A 15,512-nucleotide genomic window follows, 5' to 3' on the forward strand; every position below is an offset into this window, starting at 1 on the left:
CGTGATTTTTTTCATCCTTACTATTATTTCAAATTGTTGATAAAATAGCCTTCCTGTTGTTTTAAAGTTGTAGGCTACTATAGGCCTATCATGTTAAAATAGCTCATATGTTTGAAGAGCTGCTCTCAGCAAGTGCCTTAGCTGGCCTTGATGTCAGCTACCCTTCTTGCTGCTCAACGCCAGAGCCCCCATTACAGTGAACTGTTTCACTGATCACTACCGTACCATACTCACAACACCATGGAAACATGAAGGACTGGTGATTACTTTGAATGACTAAGATTTGATTAAAATATTTTACCTTTTGAGCCTGAGGGAGCTGAAAAACAACAAAACAGAACAAGCAATCATTATACATTAAATTAATCTGAACAGCTACTTTAGCTGTTGTATTCATAAAATCACAAACATAATATAAAACAAAGTATAAAGGAAAGAAACTAGAGAAACTAGGTTTACATTGCCAATTGATTCAACTTATTGAGGGCTTATTAACTTAGTTTATTATTTAACAGCTTCTCTACTAGGTATCGCAAAAGCACCATGCAATTTGTTAAATACCATGATACTAAGAGAGGGAGTGTTTTCTCATCAGATATGGTATCATACTTGAACTGTGAAGTAGTTCCATCTTCCTGTACACAAATATAATTCAACATAAAGATAGTTTTAGTTTTAAAACTAGCCATTCTTGGTTTGTAAACATCTAAAACTACACTTACTATGAATGAAATTGACATTAAGAGTGGTTTATCATATTAAAGTAGAAGGCTGTATTCTCTATGACAGAGGAAAGAAAAACAAAATGGTAATAGAAAGTTACTGACTGCTTATGCAAACATATTATCATATATACATAATATACAATAATGTATGCATAGAACAATACATTTCTGTACTGTAAACACAAGTATGATTATATGTACATATATGCAAATAAAAGGTAAATGTTTATGCATATATGCATATTTATATCACACAGATGTTCTTAGGCAAGATTAGCCATACCTGATTGTATGCACAATATTTACTGTAAGCAACAACTCACGTAAAAAGGCATGGAGAGCAGGCAGTAGACTCCATTACATGTAAAATACCTTATTTATCAAGAGTTGAAAAATGGGTTCTGTTTTCACTTTAGGAAAAAGAAAACCCATTGTAGGTAATGGAGAGGAACTCAGAAAAATAAACTATTATAGGCACAATACAGTTTTCCCTTTTTCTGAATTTTTCTCCTTTTACTTTCATACTCGTAGAGAAATTCACCTTACACAGCAATTTAGCCTTGTGCTAAATCCACCTTCTCAGAAAATTTTTTTCCAATACAAATTGTTTCTTTACAGGCATCAGCTGAACACAGAAACAGGCAGGTGAATCAATACCAAATGCAAAAAGACCTTCAAGATCTCTAGTGAGCTTCTGACTGACCTTTTGTCCTTGCTCTGAATTAAAACAGATAGAAAAAACAACTTCCATATAGTACTCTGCTAAAAGCTAATGTCCACATTAGTATATGTCATAAAGGAGAATTGTCATGTGATCTCTAATTCACAAATACTGAGAGCAACCAGCCACAATCTCTGTTTTCACAATATAAAATGTAATAGAATTCATGGCAGGGAGAATTGCTGCAAGTAAAATTTTTTCATCCTAAAACTTCAATGATCCAATAGCAAGATATGAGCCATGATCACATTAAAGTATGACTTATATGTGTTTCTTTCAAAGCCTGTTGTTTAAATAATTGATTATATAGAACGATATACAAGGGTTGCTGCAGAAATTGCAGATACCTGGATGAACCGTAAACACGAGCTAAATCCTGTAAAACAGGTTAGAGCATTACTTAGAGCAGTTTAAAGCTTTTCTGAACATTTATCTACTTATTAGTCTTCGACTTGGTTAACTACTTTGATAAGTGGAAGCTCTTTCTTTTTTTCATTCAAACAAAAGGAGAAAGTTGCAATATGAATTTTTTTATTTCCTGTGGTAGCACTGAAACTGGTTTTCTCTCTAACACTGGTTTTTTGTTGGGTTGTTTTTTTTTTTTTAATGCCACCTTCTTGCTAAATACATGTAAAAATTACAAGAATCCTTTCCTTGGTATCTCAGATAAAGACACGTGCAGTAAAGAATGATGTCCAAATTTCCACCTTTGGAATAAATACTAAAGAACTCTACAGTTTGCCCAAGCCCACTACACATAGCAAACTCATATGTTTTCATAATGAGCTAATTTGTATGCCATATTCTACAAAACAGTACTTCGAGTACAGTCAAGGCATCCAAGGCAACATATGCCATGTTAGGTACAGAAGTATCATTGCAGAAATACTTACTTCTAGATAACATTCAAACTAAATTAGAAAGCTTATAGTCCACATATGGGGGAGACAGGTCCAAGGAAGGGTGGGGAGAACATTAAAAACCTGAACAAACACAAAAACCCAAGACAAATGCATGCACACACACAATGCTCTATTAGGACTTCAAATTTAAGCTGAATCCTTATACAAATATTAGTACTCTTTGATGTAATTTTTACTAGTTGTTTTCAAAACTTGAGTTTACTCCTATTTGAGCACATCCCTTCAGATACATATGGTTTGGTCAAGTTTTGCCATATGAGGGTATTACAGTCAGATGGAATGCAAGTGAGCATCTCCTGTTGTGGTTTAACCTCAGTCAGCAGCTAAGCACCACGCAGCCGCTCCCTCACTCCCCCCACCCCCGCTCCCAGTGGGATAGGGAGGAGAATCAGGAAAAAAGATAAAACTGGTGGGCTGAGATAAGAATGATTTAATAATTAAAGTAAAATATAATACTAACAATAATAATAATGAAATATAATAATAATAGTAATGAAAAGGAATATAACCAAAAAAAAAAAAAAAAGAAGAGGGGAAAAAAAGGAAAAAAACCACCCAAACAAAGCCAGTGATGCACAATGCAGTTGCTCACCACCTGCTGACTGATGCCCGAGCAGCGATCTGCCCCTCCTGGCCAACTCCCCCCAGTTTATATACTGGGCATGATGTTCCATGGTACGGAATACCCCTTTGGCTAGTTCAGGTCAGCTGCTCCCTCCCAGCTTCTCGCACACCTGCTTGCTGGCAGAGCATGGGAAATTGAAAAATCCTTGGCTCAGGATAAGCACTACTTAGCAACAACTAAGACATCAGGGTGTTATCAACATCATTCTCACACTAAATCCAAAACACAGCGCTGTACCAGCTACTAAGAAGAGAGTTAACTCTGTCCCAGCTGAAACCAGGACACCTGTTAACAGTTACTACACAAACTAGACGCTACACACTTTTGTATATGAAACTATCTCTATTGCTTTTACTGAGATTATTTTCAAGAGCACATTAAGAAGAGTTTACAAATCAGAGTTCCGTATTATCTGTTGCTGAATTCAGTTTGTTAATCCCATTTATAGCCTTTTATAAAATCAAGAATATTTCCTTGCTCTGAAATATTAGTAGTCAAAGCCTTGATTAAGAATAATAGGGTCAGCAGCTGAGATTTACATTCCGTTATGCTTTTTCCTGGGCTGGCATTCTTGTCACTTTTCACCTAAGCTTCAAAATCCAGGTTCACAGTCTTTTCCTTAAAAAAAAAAAAAAAAAAAAAAAAAAAAATCTGTCTTTGTTACAGCCAGACAAATCTTCATTCTGTTGCTGATTTGAAACTTGGCTGTTACAAGATCCTATATGTCAGCAATTCAGTTTAATAATTGCTACAAATTCCTTTGAAATAAACTATGGAGGTTTGTCTGACATTACCCCTTCTGGGAGGCCATAGGAAACAAATAATTTTCCTAACAATAACAGTAATAGTCCTCTGGTCTGACCCTTTATTGCATAGTCTAAAAACTGCCTGTCTCTATGTAAAACCCAGTGGGTACCTCTGATTCCTGTGGTTTGCTTTATACACTGCTAAGAGGCAGTTTTGCAGTAAACTATGTGATCTTTCCCTGGCCCTCAAAAATCACTGCAGATCTTTCTATTCTACTTGCACCTATGGTAAACTATGCCATTGTGGTGTCTTCATTCAGCTCCAACCATACCAAAGTACCTCCTGTTCCTATTTGTTTTCCATTAGTGTCTCTTCCTCCCTTTGGTGATTGTCTCTAAAGAAGATAGGTGATAGGGCACATATCCGTTTTACTTGCTCCTAGTTTACCATCTGGGTAATACACGTGTTGTTCAAATGACTGTGGGTGAGGTACAGGGAAGAAGTCTGGCCATTTGCTGTCTCCTGGTTGTTGCAGTCTGGGTCGGGAGGTGCCCTCCAAAGGGAAGCGTACCTTCCTCCACACACTGCTTAGTAAGAAGAGGCTGTTGCAGTACTGCCAGGTATGGCAGGGACTGGAGCCTGCAGACCTGTAAGCACCAGGGGAAACCTGAGAGGATTTTCTGATGTAGAAGAGCGGACTTAGGGATCTTGATGGAACTGTGTAAATTTTACTGCAACCTAAAAAAAAAATGGATAGATTAAAGAGCAAGATTAGAGCATAGGGCCTTGCAAGGACATAGTAAAGAAAAGGGAGGGGAATTTGTTTTCAAACTCTTTTCTTTTAATCTATCTTTCCCAGAAAACCCAAATTTTCTTTAGCAAACAAATTTTCTTATTCTATTTTGTATTGTAAAAAAAATACCCTTCAGAGACTGCAAGCCCCCTGAGGTTCACAGTACGCTTGATTCCAGTAAGACATGTTGAGAATTCCACCTCTAAATTCAGGTCAACTTGGGGTCCTGTCACACAATGTAACACAAAATAAATAACTGTAGGAGGTTTTTTAATACTGTTATTGCACACGGTGTCATGCTTCCCACATTTGCAAATAATCTAGTATTGTTTTGAGCCCTTCATGGAAATGTGTTTGGTATTATCAGAAAAAGGAAAATTACAGACACTACTAACGTGGTAAAACAAACCAAGACAGGCAAAGGAGTCCAACATCAAGGATGTTGCACTATTTCTTGGATCAGATAACTGTGAGGCCAACATGAGTGAAACAAACAAAACCATAGACAGATCTGAAATACTGTCTTTAGAAGCAGAAGGCATATGTTACAGGACCTGTAGTTCTGCTAAGTACTCCATGCCAGACCTCATAAAAGTCTGTCTCCTTTCACCCTTAACAGAAGAAGTTCATAAAGACTGATTTTCTAAATGACTTCATGGTAATTCCAAAACAAAAAGGCCATACACTTCTAAAATATTTTATAGCCCTTTCAAAAATTTATTCAAAACGTTATATAGCTGTATGTCCTAGATTTCCAAGAAACCAAGTCTAGAAGTCTTAAAGGCAAACATACTAGAATTATAAAGTTATTGTTCTGTTAGATCAGAATTCAACCTATGTTTGTTTGAAGAATAGCAAAAAAAAGATCTCCTGCACAACTAAATTATACTCAGCAGTTTGTTATACCAAAAAACTGATTTCTATTATTAGAGAAACAAAAATAATATAAATCACTATAAAATTAATTTTCCATTTTCTATTTTTCTAATGATTGCATGAAATTATCTTTGTCAAAAAAATTATACTATGGCAAAGTACTTATGTTAAAGCATTCAAAAAATAAAGAAATAACTTTTATTTTACATTCACCAACCTCATTTCCACAGTCCTATTCTCCTGCCAAGCACTTAAATGTCACCAGTCTCAGAAAAAGGCTAACAACCCTACTGACTTGATTGTTCCATAATCAGATACAATACAAATCAATAGAAATTAAGTACAAATATGCCAGTAAATAATCAACAAGTATGAATACAATTTTGATAGTACAGACATTTCTGTAAATAGTTTCTGGGCTGCACCAAATTTAACATCTATGCATAGCTAAGTTTATGGTGGTTTGCAATGTTCAGACTCATCCCGTACATGTCACATACTGGCTCTGAATTTGGCATTGAATGTATGTATTAGAACTTCTACTTTTTGGAAATACACTTTCAGTAAAGATGTGAAATATTGTGGCAAGCATGTAGGTCCTGTACTTAACACGACAGCAAGGAGGAAGATGTCACACATATCAGTGAAGCTCCTCAGAAAAGAATGAGACAAAAAAAGAATATAACACTTAGTGCATACATGTGCCAGGTACTCTATAATATAGGTTGTTTGTTTATGGTGTCATATAATATAATTAAATGTAGGGGTAGATAATGGTTTATTTATGTGTATAAAGAAATGCAAAGCATGTCATACATTGCTAGGCAGGGTTCCACAGCTCTTCCCAAAAATGGCAAAAACTTGGGAGAAAATAGAAAGAACATTCAAACTCTCAATTTTTAGCAGAAAATGTAAATTTTCTGCTTTAAAATCTACTTACTCAGTTGCTATAAGATACAGCATTTAAATATTACAATTTTGGCAATTTTTCTTTTACAATCTATGCACTTATTCTCCACTTCCCGGAACCATGTAAGTACTAGAGGCATCATAGATAATTATATGCATACATGGAGGAAGAAATAAAATTCAGCCTCCTACTGGCATGTTCCTGATGTTAAGATTTCAGTATAAATATTAAAAGAGTATAAATTCAGTATAAATATTAACCTGCAGCTTACTGGGCCAACATCTGTAAGGAAAATGCACTTGATTTTTCAAGGGATTCAATACCAAATCCTTCTTTGTTCACATAATTGTTTTACTGTGCTGCCACATATTTTGCAGTAACTACAGCATTTTAGTCAAGGATCGACTGTCTACTGCATGCAAAGTATACCAGTCAGAGGAAATGTAAATGTTGCTATGAAGAAGAGAGTCATAAAATATACATGAAAACTACAATTCTAGTTCTCTCTTTAAAAAGAATTCTATAAAGATGACAGAAAAGAAAGAAGTTAACTCTTGCGAAATGTGCAAAAGAAAACACAGGAGCTGCAAAGGTATCGGATTGGAATTAAAAAATAGCAGAGCACACTAAAAAATTACATATACATTCCAAACATCTTTGTAACAAAATGGCTCCACCCTTTGAAGATTTTACACATTTTCTAAAATACATAACTGTTTATTAATGTAAATGACTGAATAATTTCTAATGCACTGTCTAGCAATCTTGTTTTTAAAATGAGAATCATTAACACCAAAAAAAAAAAAAATCTAAATATGCTCAACTTTTTAAATGGTTAATTAAGTCATATCTGTCTGCATCTGCTCTCTGTGGAAGTTAACAGAAAAGAAATCCATACTTGTAGGAATATCCTTATGTTTTCACTGTAAAAGTGATTGCTTAAACACTGGAGCACACTGCCCAGAGAGTTTGTGGAGATGTTCAAAACCCAATTGGACACAGTCCTGGGCAACCTTGCTCTACCTAATCCCGCTTGAGCACAGGGTTGGACTAGATGATCTACGGGAGGTCCCTTCCAGACTCAGTTATTCTGTGAGTCTGTGATTGTGATTCTTTCAGTTGCATAAACTAACTGTTCTCTCTTTCTAATGAATACAAAATATTTACAGAAAAGATTGGATTTCTATTACCCAGAGTGATTACTTTAAATGCAAAGTTTGGTTAGAAACTTTAGTCATAAATAATTATTTTTTTAAAGAATTATGCTAATTTTACAAATAAGCCACATGACTAAAGATCGAAGTAGCAGAACTGATTCATGAAATGAGACACTCCATGAATATTCCACACACCACGAACAAAATTTTGGCCTCATGCGTGTGTGTTTAAAGGGAGTGAGTTCTATTTATAGTTATATCAATAAAGACAAACTTGTTAGTGCAAAATAGATGTTCATGGTTAATTCTGTTTATATATGCAAACATATATGAAGTATAAACATTACTATATTTAGATTTCCCTATAGAAATCATTGATATAACTATTCTCTTATCTGTTATACAGTAGATATTTCCTTCTGTGGTGGCGCAGCCCCTGCCCCAGGCCACGTCACGATGTCAGGACCAGCCACCATTGCATTCTTGTGCAGTGAGCTGAGACACTCTGGTACTTTCTTGTCCTGGCTACGGTACAGTGAGTTAGGACGATTAGGCCCTCCCTAACCGCGCCTGAAACTCCTGTTGCCTGGAACCACACCTGACACTCCTGCTGCTTTGATCATGGCTCACCTTGGAGAGTGCCAGAATTACCTGACAAGAAAGAACGATGGCCAGAATGGAACCACACTGACCAAAGTCAATCATCTTGCAATCCTATAAATAGTGATCCTAAGTGACACCCTTTGAGCTCTCCAGGATCGCAGCAGGCTGTGACCCAGTATCTCCCCCTGAGTTGGGATGCCTCTCAGGGTAGATTTCGCGAGGATTTTTCTAACGATAGTTTCGCAAGGATTTTAAGTAGTAGATGGTGCGAGGATTTTAAAGAGTAGCTTTCACAAGGATTTCCAAGATCGTCTGCCAATAGATGCCAACGAAGAAGAAGGGGTCTAAGATTGTCTGCTGACAAACTGTGACAAATGAGAATAGTAATTCACTACAATGGGATTTCGTGAGGTTTTTAAAGATCATTTGGTACCAATAATTGATCACAATTGGCCAAGACAGAGAAATCTTCATTATATGTTAACCTCTGTATCTGTGTGAGTGTGTGTGTGTATGATTTGATTTAGTAAACTTTGTAGTGCTGATAGCAAACTTTATTAAATCACTCTGATAATTGACTGATGATTAAGTGTTGTTAGAAATCATATAACCTAATCTTGTGATTTACCGTAATAATGTTAATAGATCTTAAATTGCTGCTACCCTAAAGTTTTCTGGGATCCATAATCACTCATTCCCCAATAAACTGACATAATAATTTAATGGGAGATTTTCCTTACCCTCTGTATCCCTTTTATTAGGCATAAACCGTTGTCCAAGTCTGAAACTAAGTTTGGATCCAGTCGCACCTAGACTCCTCTCTGAGATGGAGTTTAGAAAGCAAGGGGATCCATTCTGAACCTCGTGACTCAACGGGAGGTTTTCCTTACCTTTGCATTAATTCCATGAGACATAAACGGTTGACCAAGTCTGGGACTAAGATTGGGTCTAGCCACACCTAAGCTCCATCAGGAGTTTAGAAAGCAAGGGGGTCCACTCTGAACCTCGTGACTCAGTGGGAGGGTCTCCCTTACTCTTTTGCATCTCCAGTCTCTGTGTAAATCATCCTAAATCGAATCTAACTCTATTTCCCTTTGCATGTTCCTTCCATATAGTGAGTGAACCTTGCCATTGAACTTTGTTAAGTTGCACTTTTACAAATTCACATTAAAAAATCACTTTTGCTAATATCTTTGACGGTGATTCTTTAAGTGATCTAAACCACTCCATTCGTGAGCCCTTCCTAATCAAAAACTGTATAAACATTCATGCATGGAATTGGAATATTTTTCTAAATATAGACAACTCCAAATAAAACTAATGGTTGTAAGATACACATCATGTAATACTAAGTGACACAATTTACATTAAAATCTGCAGAGTCTTTTTATCTCATACAGAAAATAACAGTTTCTAAAAAATGGGATCATCAGTATTAGAGTGCTACTAATAGCAGAATAATGAAGAACAGTCTTTTTAAAATGTTATGGCTATTTGATTGTTGGATTATTAAGTTTTATGTTTTGAGGGTGACCTTCAAGTTATGGAGACAACTAATTCAATTGCACTTCAACTGTGGACAACACGAACAAGAGAACTAAATGTGCATAGTACATTTTCATTCCACCATAAAGAAATTCAATGCTGTTTTGTGAGACTGTAAATAAGTTTTCTCTAAAACTTGTTCTATTGGGTTGTTCTGTTGGGGAACACATAGACTCACCTTGCATAAAGTGGGATAATATTTATTTTAGGGGCTGGTGGTTTTGATAGTCCTTGTTGTATCTTATGTAGGATTTGTGCACTGACTTAAAATTTCTACAAGTTCCAGCTCTCAAGTTGTTGCAAATATTCTGGGTTACAAACACACAAAGGGTCTAAAGCTAATTAATACCTTCTGTAATATCACTAAACATGAGCTCTACAATTGACTCCAAGAGGATGGATAAACAGACAAGCACCAGCAGCGAAGAGTTATCCTTCAGGATGATTTTCTATGCTTATTTAAACCTAGTGCCTCTATTTTACTGGTTACCAATATTTGGACTGCATAGTTATTCTGGCAGTGAATGACTTATTAGTAGGTTTTTTAAAGTCATACAGTGCTCAAGATGTTCCCATCTCTGAGCAGAGCTTCAGAACTAATTGCTAGTTCTAGAGGCACAGGTCCCTACATGTTCCTGGCCCTGAAAATTATCAGAAACTTCCAAACTGCTTAAATACATATTATTATAAAATCTGAAGTTGTAATACAACTTAAATTACATGACTGGTGATAATTCCTATATTTCCATTAATATAATTTATTTAAATTTTAGTGAGATAGTAGGTTTCAGGTTTGTTTTGTTTTGCTTTAATCAATGTTAGTGGTCAGTCAGTCTGTCTCTTTATATTACCGGTACAGAAATGAACATAGCAATGTAAATCATTTGGAAGTACTATTCTAACTTCTGTTTCTACTGAAAAAATGTATAGATATGTCTAGACATGACATTAAATTTCATTGATGATCATATTTCACACTGCACACTAAGTTAACCTGAAAATAATTAAAAGAAATTTAATCTTTATTATTGTTTTTGTTGTTGTTGTTGTTGTTGTTTACTGTTTTCTGGTATAGCAATCATATTATTACAGAGAAAACCATTATGTCTTCTGCTGCCTCCAAAATTATTTTATTTACACTGCACATTGGGTTTTTTTTCCTTGTTTGTTTTGAACTACTGTTTGGTTTTGCTTTCATATAAGTAATAGGGATATAGTATGATTTTAATAAACTGTAAGACTTGTCTGTGTCTTGAACGTGTCCCCTTTTCTTTTACCAGTCTAAGATCAAGATCAATTTAAACTTACATTATACCACCAGATCAGAGTTCAGTACAAAGTTGAGAATATGAGCTCACCTACAGTAAAGTATCTAATTTAAGTAAAATTTTGAAGACACATGAAAACAGTATTCTAATATTTTTGTCTTAATTTTGTTAATTTATTTTAAAGTATTTACTATGCAACTTCTTTTGCTGTGCTTGCTTTTAGCATTAGTTGATATGCTAAAGCACAACAAACAGTTTAGAAAGCTCACAATTTAAATCACATAAATTTTTATCCACAAGATGAAAAATTATTGGAATCCCTGAATACCAAAAAGGTGTAGGTAAGTGGATTAAGAACTGGATATGGATTGTCAAATGATAACAGTTCTTTATCCCTTTTGTAGGACCGGAATTTTTCAACTCCAATTTGTAAGCAAATTTATCTTGAATGTTTAAATAATAGCCCTTCAAAAAGCTTTTAGACATACAAAGAGAATAACCAGGGAAGCCAGAACAGGGTGCAGAAGCGAACTAAGGCAGAAACTGAGAAAGATCTGATCATACCTCTAAGGTCTGGTAAAAAAACCTGCTCCCACTACACTCCAGTTAACCATGCACTATTCAACCTTAAGAGCACTGAAGAAGTTTCATATTGTATAAGACAATAATACAATGTCCGTTTTGTCTACATACACAAGAGAACTGAAAGCAATACACCTATATTCTAGACAACAAACATTTTTTTCAGCCTTGCTCTTACTCATAATATCAAAAGGAAAAGAAATTTCTAAAACTGAACACCATTACACATAATATGACATCCAACATACTTGTAAGATTCTGGTTCTCATCCATGTAAAATGACATCAAATTATATGATTAGGCTCCTTCTCCTTACATACCCTTAATACTCTTTAGTATTTATTAGCATTTGTACCACCTCTAGAAGAACAGATAGTGTCATTTTAATTATTACTAATGCTAATTATTTCTAAATAAGACATTTAGAAAGACTGTTAGGAAGGCAATAGATAATAGCATGAGAATCCTTCCCAGAGAAATAGTTCTAGTAAGAGAAAAATAACTGCATTGTAGTAAAACAAGAGCTGGAAAAAACCATCATACTTGCATTTCAAAGAAAAAAAAAGCAAGGTCTTTGTACTGTAAAGACTTGTTCTGAATTATCAGGAGAGGGAAGGGAGAAAGAGAAGGAAGGAAAAAAAGAATCAACCTCAGAAGACAGGTGCATATATACATACTCATTCATCTATTCTCACATAAATGCCCTTTCACATTTGGAAAAAGGGCAAATTCTTTTACAGTCCTTCTAGAAATGAAAAATTATTTCTTAATGATAAATCCTCTTAGGAGCTAGACACACATCCTCTTTCTCCCACGATAAAATCCACACTGGCCTCAAAGCAAAACCAAACAAGAGCCTTACCCAATACCTATTAGAGTCAATGAGAATCTTGCAATGAGTTCAGTGGGCTCTTGATCTTGCTCTATATTAAATCTTACTTGCTCTACTTATCAATGTAAGACCAACATCTAAAGATAACCACTTTCTGAGGAGGGGTGAAAGTGTATTTGACTTAATGAATGTGTAAAGCAAGCCAGAATTTCTTCTAAAACTTAGATTTACTAATTGTGTTTGTGATTTTTAGCATGTTACTCTGACTGCATTAAATGGGATTGTACTTCTAAAACAGATGTGTTTTTCTATAGTCTATTTTGTAATCATCCAACATGCTCTAAAAAAAGGGAATGGCTGTAAGAACATGTATAGTTGAATTATCCCAAACCACTCTTTTCTCCATCTTTTTTCAGAGTACCATTTCTTCTGTGTGTCCAGAGCGCTGCTCTGCCAGAAGTGGAGGGTGTAGCAACACTCTGCTTCCATTCCCTTAGTCTCTGTCCCTCTCCCTTACTCTCACAATCAATCCATGCATTTTAGGAGTACAACTTAGAAATCTGAGAATCCTTTCTTCCTTGCTGTAGTTAGTATTCACAACCTAACAGGAGTGAAGGAATCTGCCATGATGAAAGGTTTTTAGGATCTAGCTTTGAAAGTCTGTATTAAGCACAATTCATACCAGACATTCAGTTTAACCTTGTGGAATGCGCATTTAATAACGAAGAAGAATCTTTTGCCGACATTTACTCTATTACATGTAAACAGCATCATTTCAAGATCAGTGCAGTTTGGACTGTGACCACAAAACATGCAATGGAGAAACAGACTGTAAATTACTTGATGTCTAGCACTTTCCTGTAGAAGTAAACATTTTCATATTTGCAGGGGACACTATTTACAGGTATGAAGGCAAAACTGTCCTATTAAAAGGTTTATACATCATTTTGTGTCAAGGACACAGGGTTAATAATGAAAGATTTGTATTCTGTATAAAACCTGCCCTGAAATCAGTGGACTGACAGAACCTATTTACAATATTTAATTCAATATGATTTTGCTTTCCATTATCTTTATTTAAGCTTCTTTTTGTTGCAGTTGTTGATTTTTTACTTTATGATTAAAACAATGAACTTGTAATTGAAAAAGGAAAGCTTTGGCTAATACCAGGACAAAGCAAGGCACTTGCAAAACTACTGTGGAATGTTTAACACATAAACACAGGGGAAGAAACAGGGAAAGTATGGATTGACTTCAAATGACTGAAGTTCAGCATGCAAGAACAAGACCAGAAGAATCAGGCATAGGGAAAAAATCAGCACTGAGAATCTCATCAGTAAGACTGTTACACACAATAAAAGTAACCTATCTGCTTTTGATAACTAGAGGACTAAACTGATCTTGTAAGAACATGAGTCTGTGATGCAAAAGATTCTAGGAATGTCAAAGCAAAGAGAAACGGAGCTGGGTTTGGGGGAGGGGAGATCGTAATTAACTTGACTTACTCTTTCTCTTTCTTACTTGCTTAGAAACAAGTCCTTCCAAAAATATTTTGAAATCAACTAGTTGATTCTAGATGTCTGATGCAAAGACTGGAACCAGTACAGGCCTCTATGTGCTGGAACCAATTATCTTTTAGAATTACAATATTGAACATTTTTGTAGAGGGAACAGTCTGCTTTATTGGTTACCTAACAAATACATTCACAATAATTATATATTTTATTCTTTTTTTCCCCATTTATCACTTCTGAATGAGCAAAACTCTTGTACAAATTTTGTATTTAGCTAGCACAAAATACCTTGAAGGTTATGTCAGTAACCAATGGCCCAGAACTGCTCTGAATGGAGCAGTATGCTGGAGGGCATAATGAGATAGATACCATACGCTCATAAGATTATTTGAGCTGATAAACAATAGGGCATGCATTTTAAAGGAAGAAAGAAGGCACAAAAGTGTTAGCACAATTTCATTCACTGAGGAGAAGAAATCCACAGATATGATAATAGATCAAGGCCACTAGAAAGCAGCAGGAAAGGCAGCTTATGCACAACTACTAAATGAAAAGCTTCAGTTTTTCAAAGGGAATCACCTTTTCTCTTGTTTAGCAATTTGCCTCTGAAAGGGCAAAACATTAATGGATCCATCTTAAGGCACATCTGCAAAAGTTCCGATGAAGCCTAAAGAAAGAGAAGGAACAAATTGCATGCGAAAATACTGCATAAAAGCTATAGTCAGAAGCCCAGGAACTGAGCTCAGATAGATGTGTAAATGTACTGTTTTGCTTTGTGAGGAAAGGAGGCATACACCCTAAGCCCAGAAAACAAATGTCCGTAAAAATTGTGTCCAGGCTTTGTATAAAAATTTGAGCATCAAATGTCCAATGTGTATTTTGGAAATAAGTTAACAATATGCTAAAATACTATGCTCTAGTAGCAAGGTGGCCATCACGTGTCTCCAAATTAGAAACATATGTGTTTCAGGTTCGCATATATAAGCAAAGCAACTGATTTTACTAGGTAACAGAGATGTACAAGATCAGAGGGCAGGTTTAAGTCTCTAATTGTTACAAGCATTATTTTTAAAATATATGATAAAACAAAGAATTTTTTTTAAAAAGCTTAGAAAATGCTCCATCATTTAACATTGTGAAATCTCTTAGTTGGATAAAATCCTAATCTAACAACACATTCTTTCTCTTTTCTATAATATTTTTATATCAATTTGTGGGTAGGCTGGTACCACAGATCTGGCTAGTGCCGTCATTATAAATGATAAAATGGCACAATCAATGCTGCTTCTTGTTCATTAGCTCTGTTTTGAGGAACAGGTTCTGTCTTCATACCCTTCTCATAAGTATGTAGCTAATGTATCTCACCATTCTAGTTTTACACCGAGATTTTATAGCTACACTTTATCGAAAAAGCCATGGAGCATTTTATGGACTCATCACACTGCAAGTTGAATTCATCAGGCTCTATAAATATTCACTCACTCTGTAGAAAGAGCTACATTTCTCTTGCTTTTTTATTTTGGAAGAAGCTTTCTGTTGTTACTCTGCACAACTTGAAAGTTCAAAGCTTCCTAAAAGCCAATTTGACCCGATGGCCAATAGCTAAGACTCTGATTTGTTGGAATTAATCTGAGAGCATTTCTAGATGATCTAAGTTAATTTCAAATATGCAGTTTCTCATTATTTAATAC

The 15,512-nt window shown here is 35.3% G+C and overlaps 1 protein-coding gene across 1 annotated transcript in view; it reads right to left on the reverse strand.

The window, feature by feature from the left end:
- The window catches only part of CACNA2D3 (calcium voltage-gated channel auxiliary subunit alpha2delta 3), a 483,288-nt gene that overhangs the window by 139,183 nt on the left and 328,593 nt on the right, over positions 1-15,512 (reverse strand). The window contains exon 14 of the mRNA XM_050904793.1: positions 302-319. Coding sequence (XP_050760750.1) covers positions 302-319 — 18 coding nt within the window. The remainder of the gene's footprint in view (positions 1-301; positions 320-15,512) is intronic.

This window comes from Gymnogyps californianus, chromosome 13 (assembly GCF_018139145.2).
Source record: "Gymnogyps californianus isolate 813 chromosome 13, ASM1813914v2, whole genome shotgun sequence".
NCBI lineage: Eukaryota > Metazoa > Chordata > Aves > Accipitriformes > Cathartidae > Gymnogyps > Gymnogyps californianus.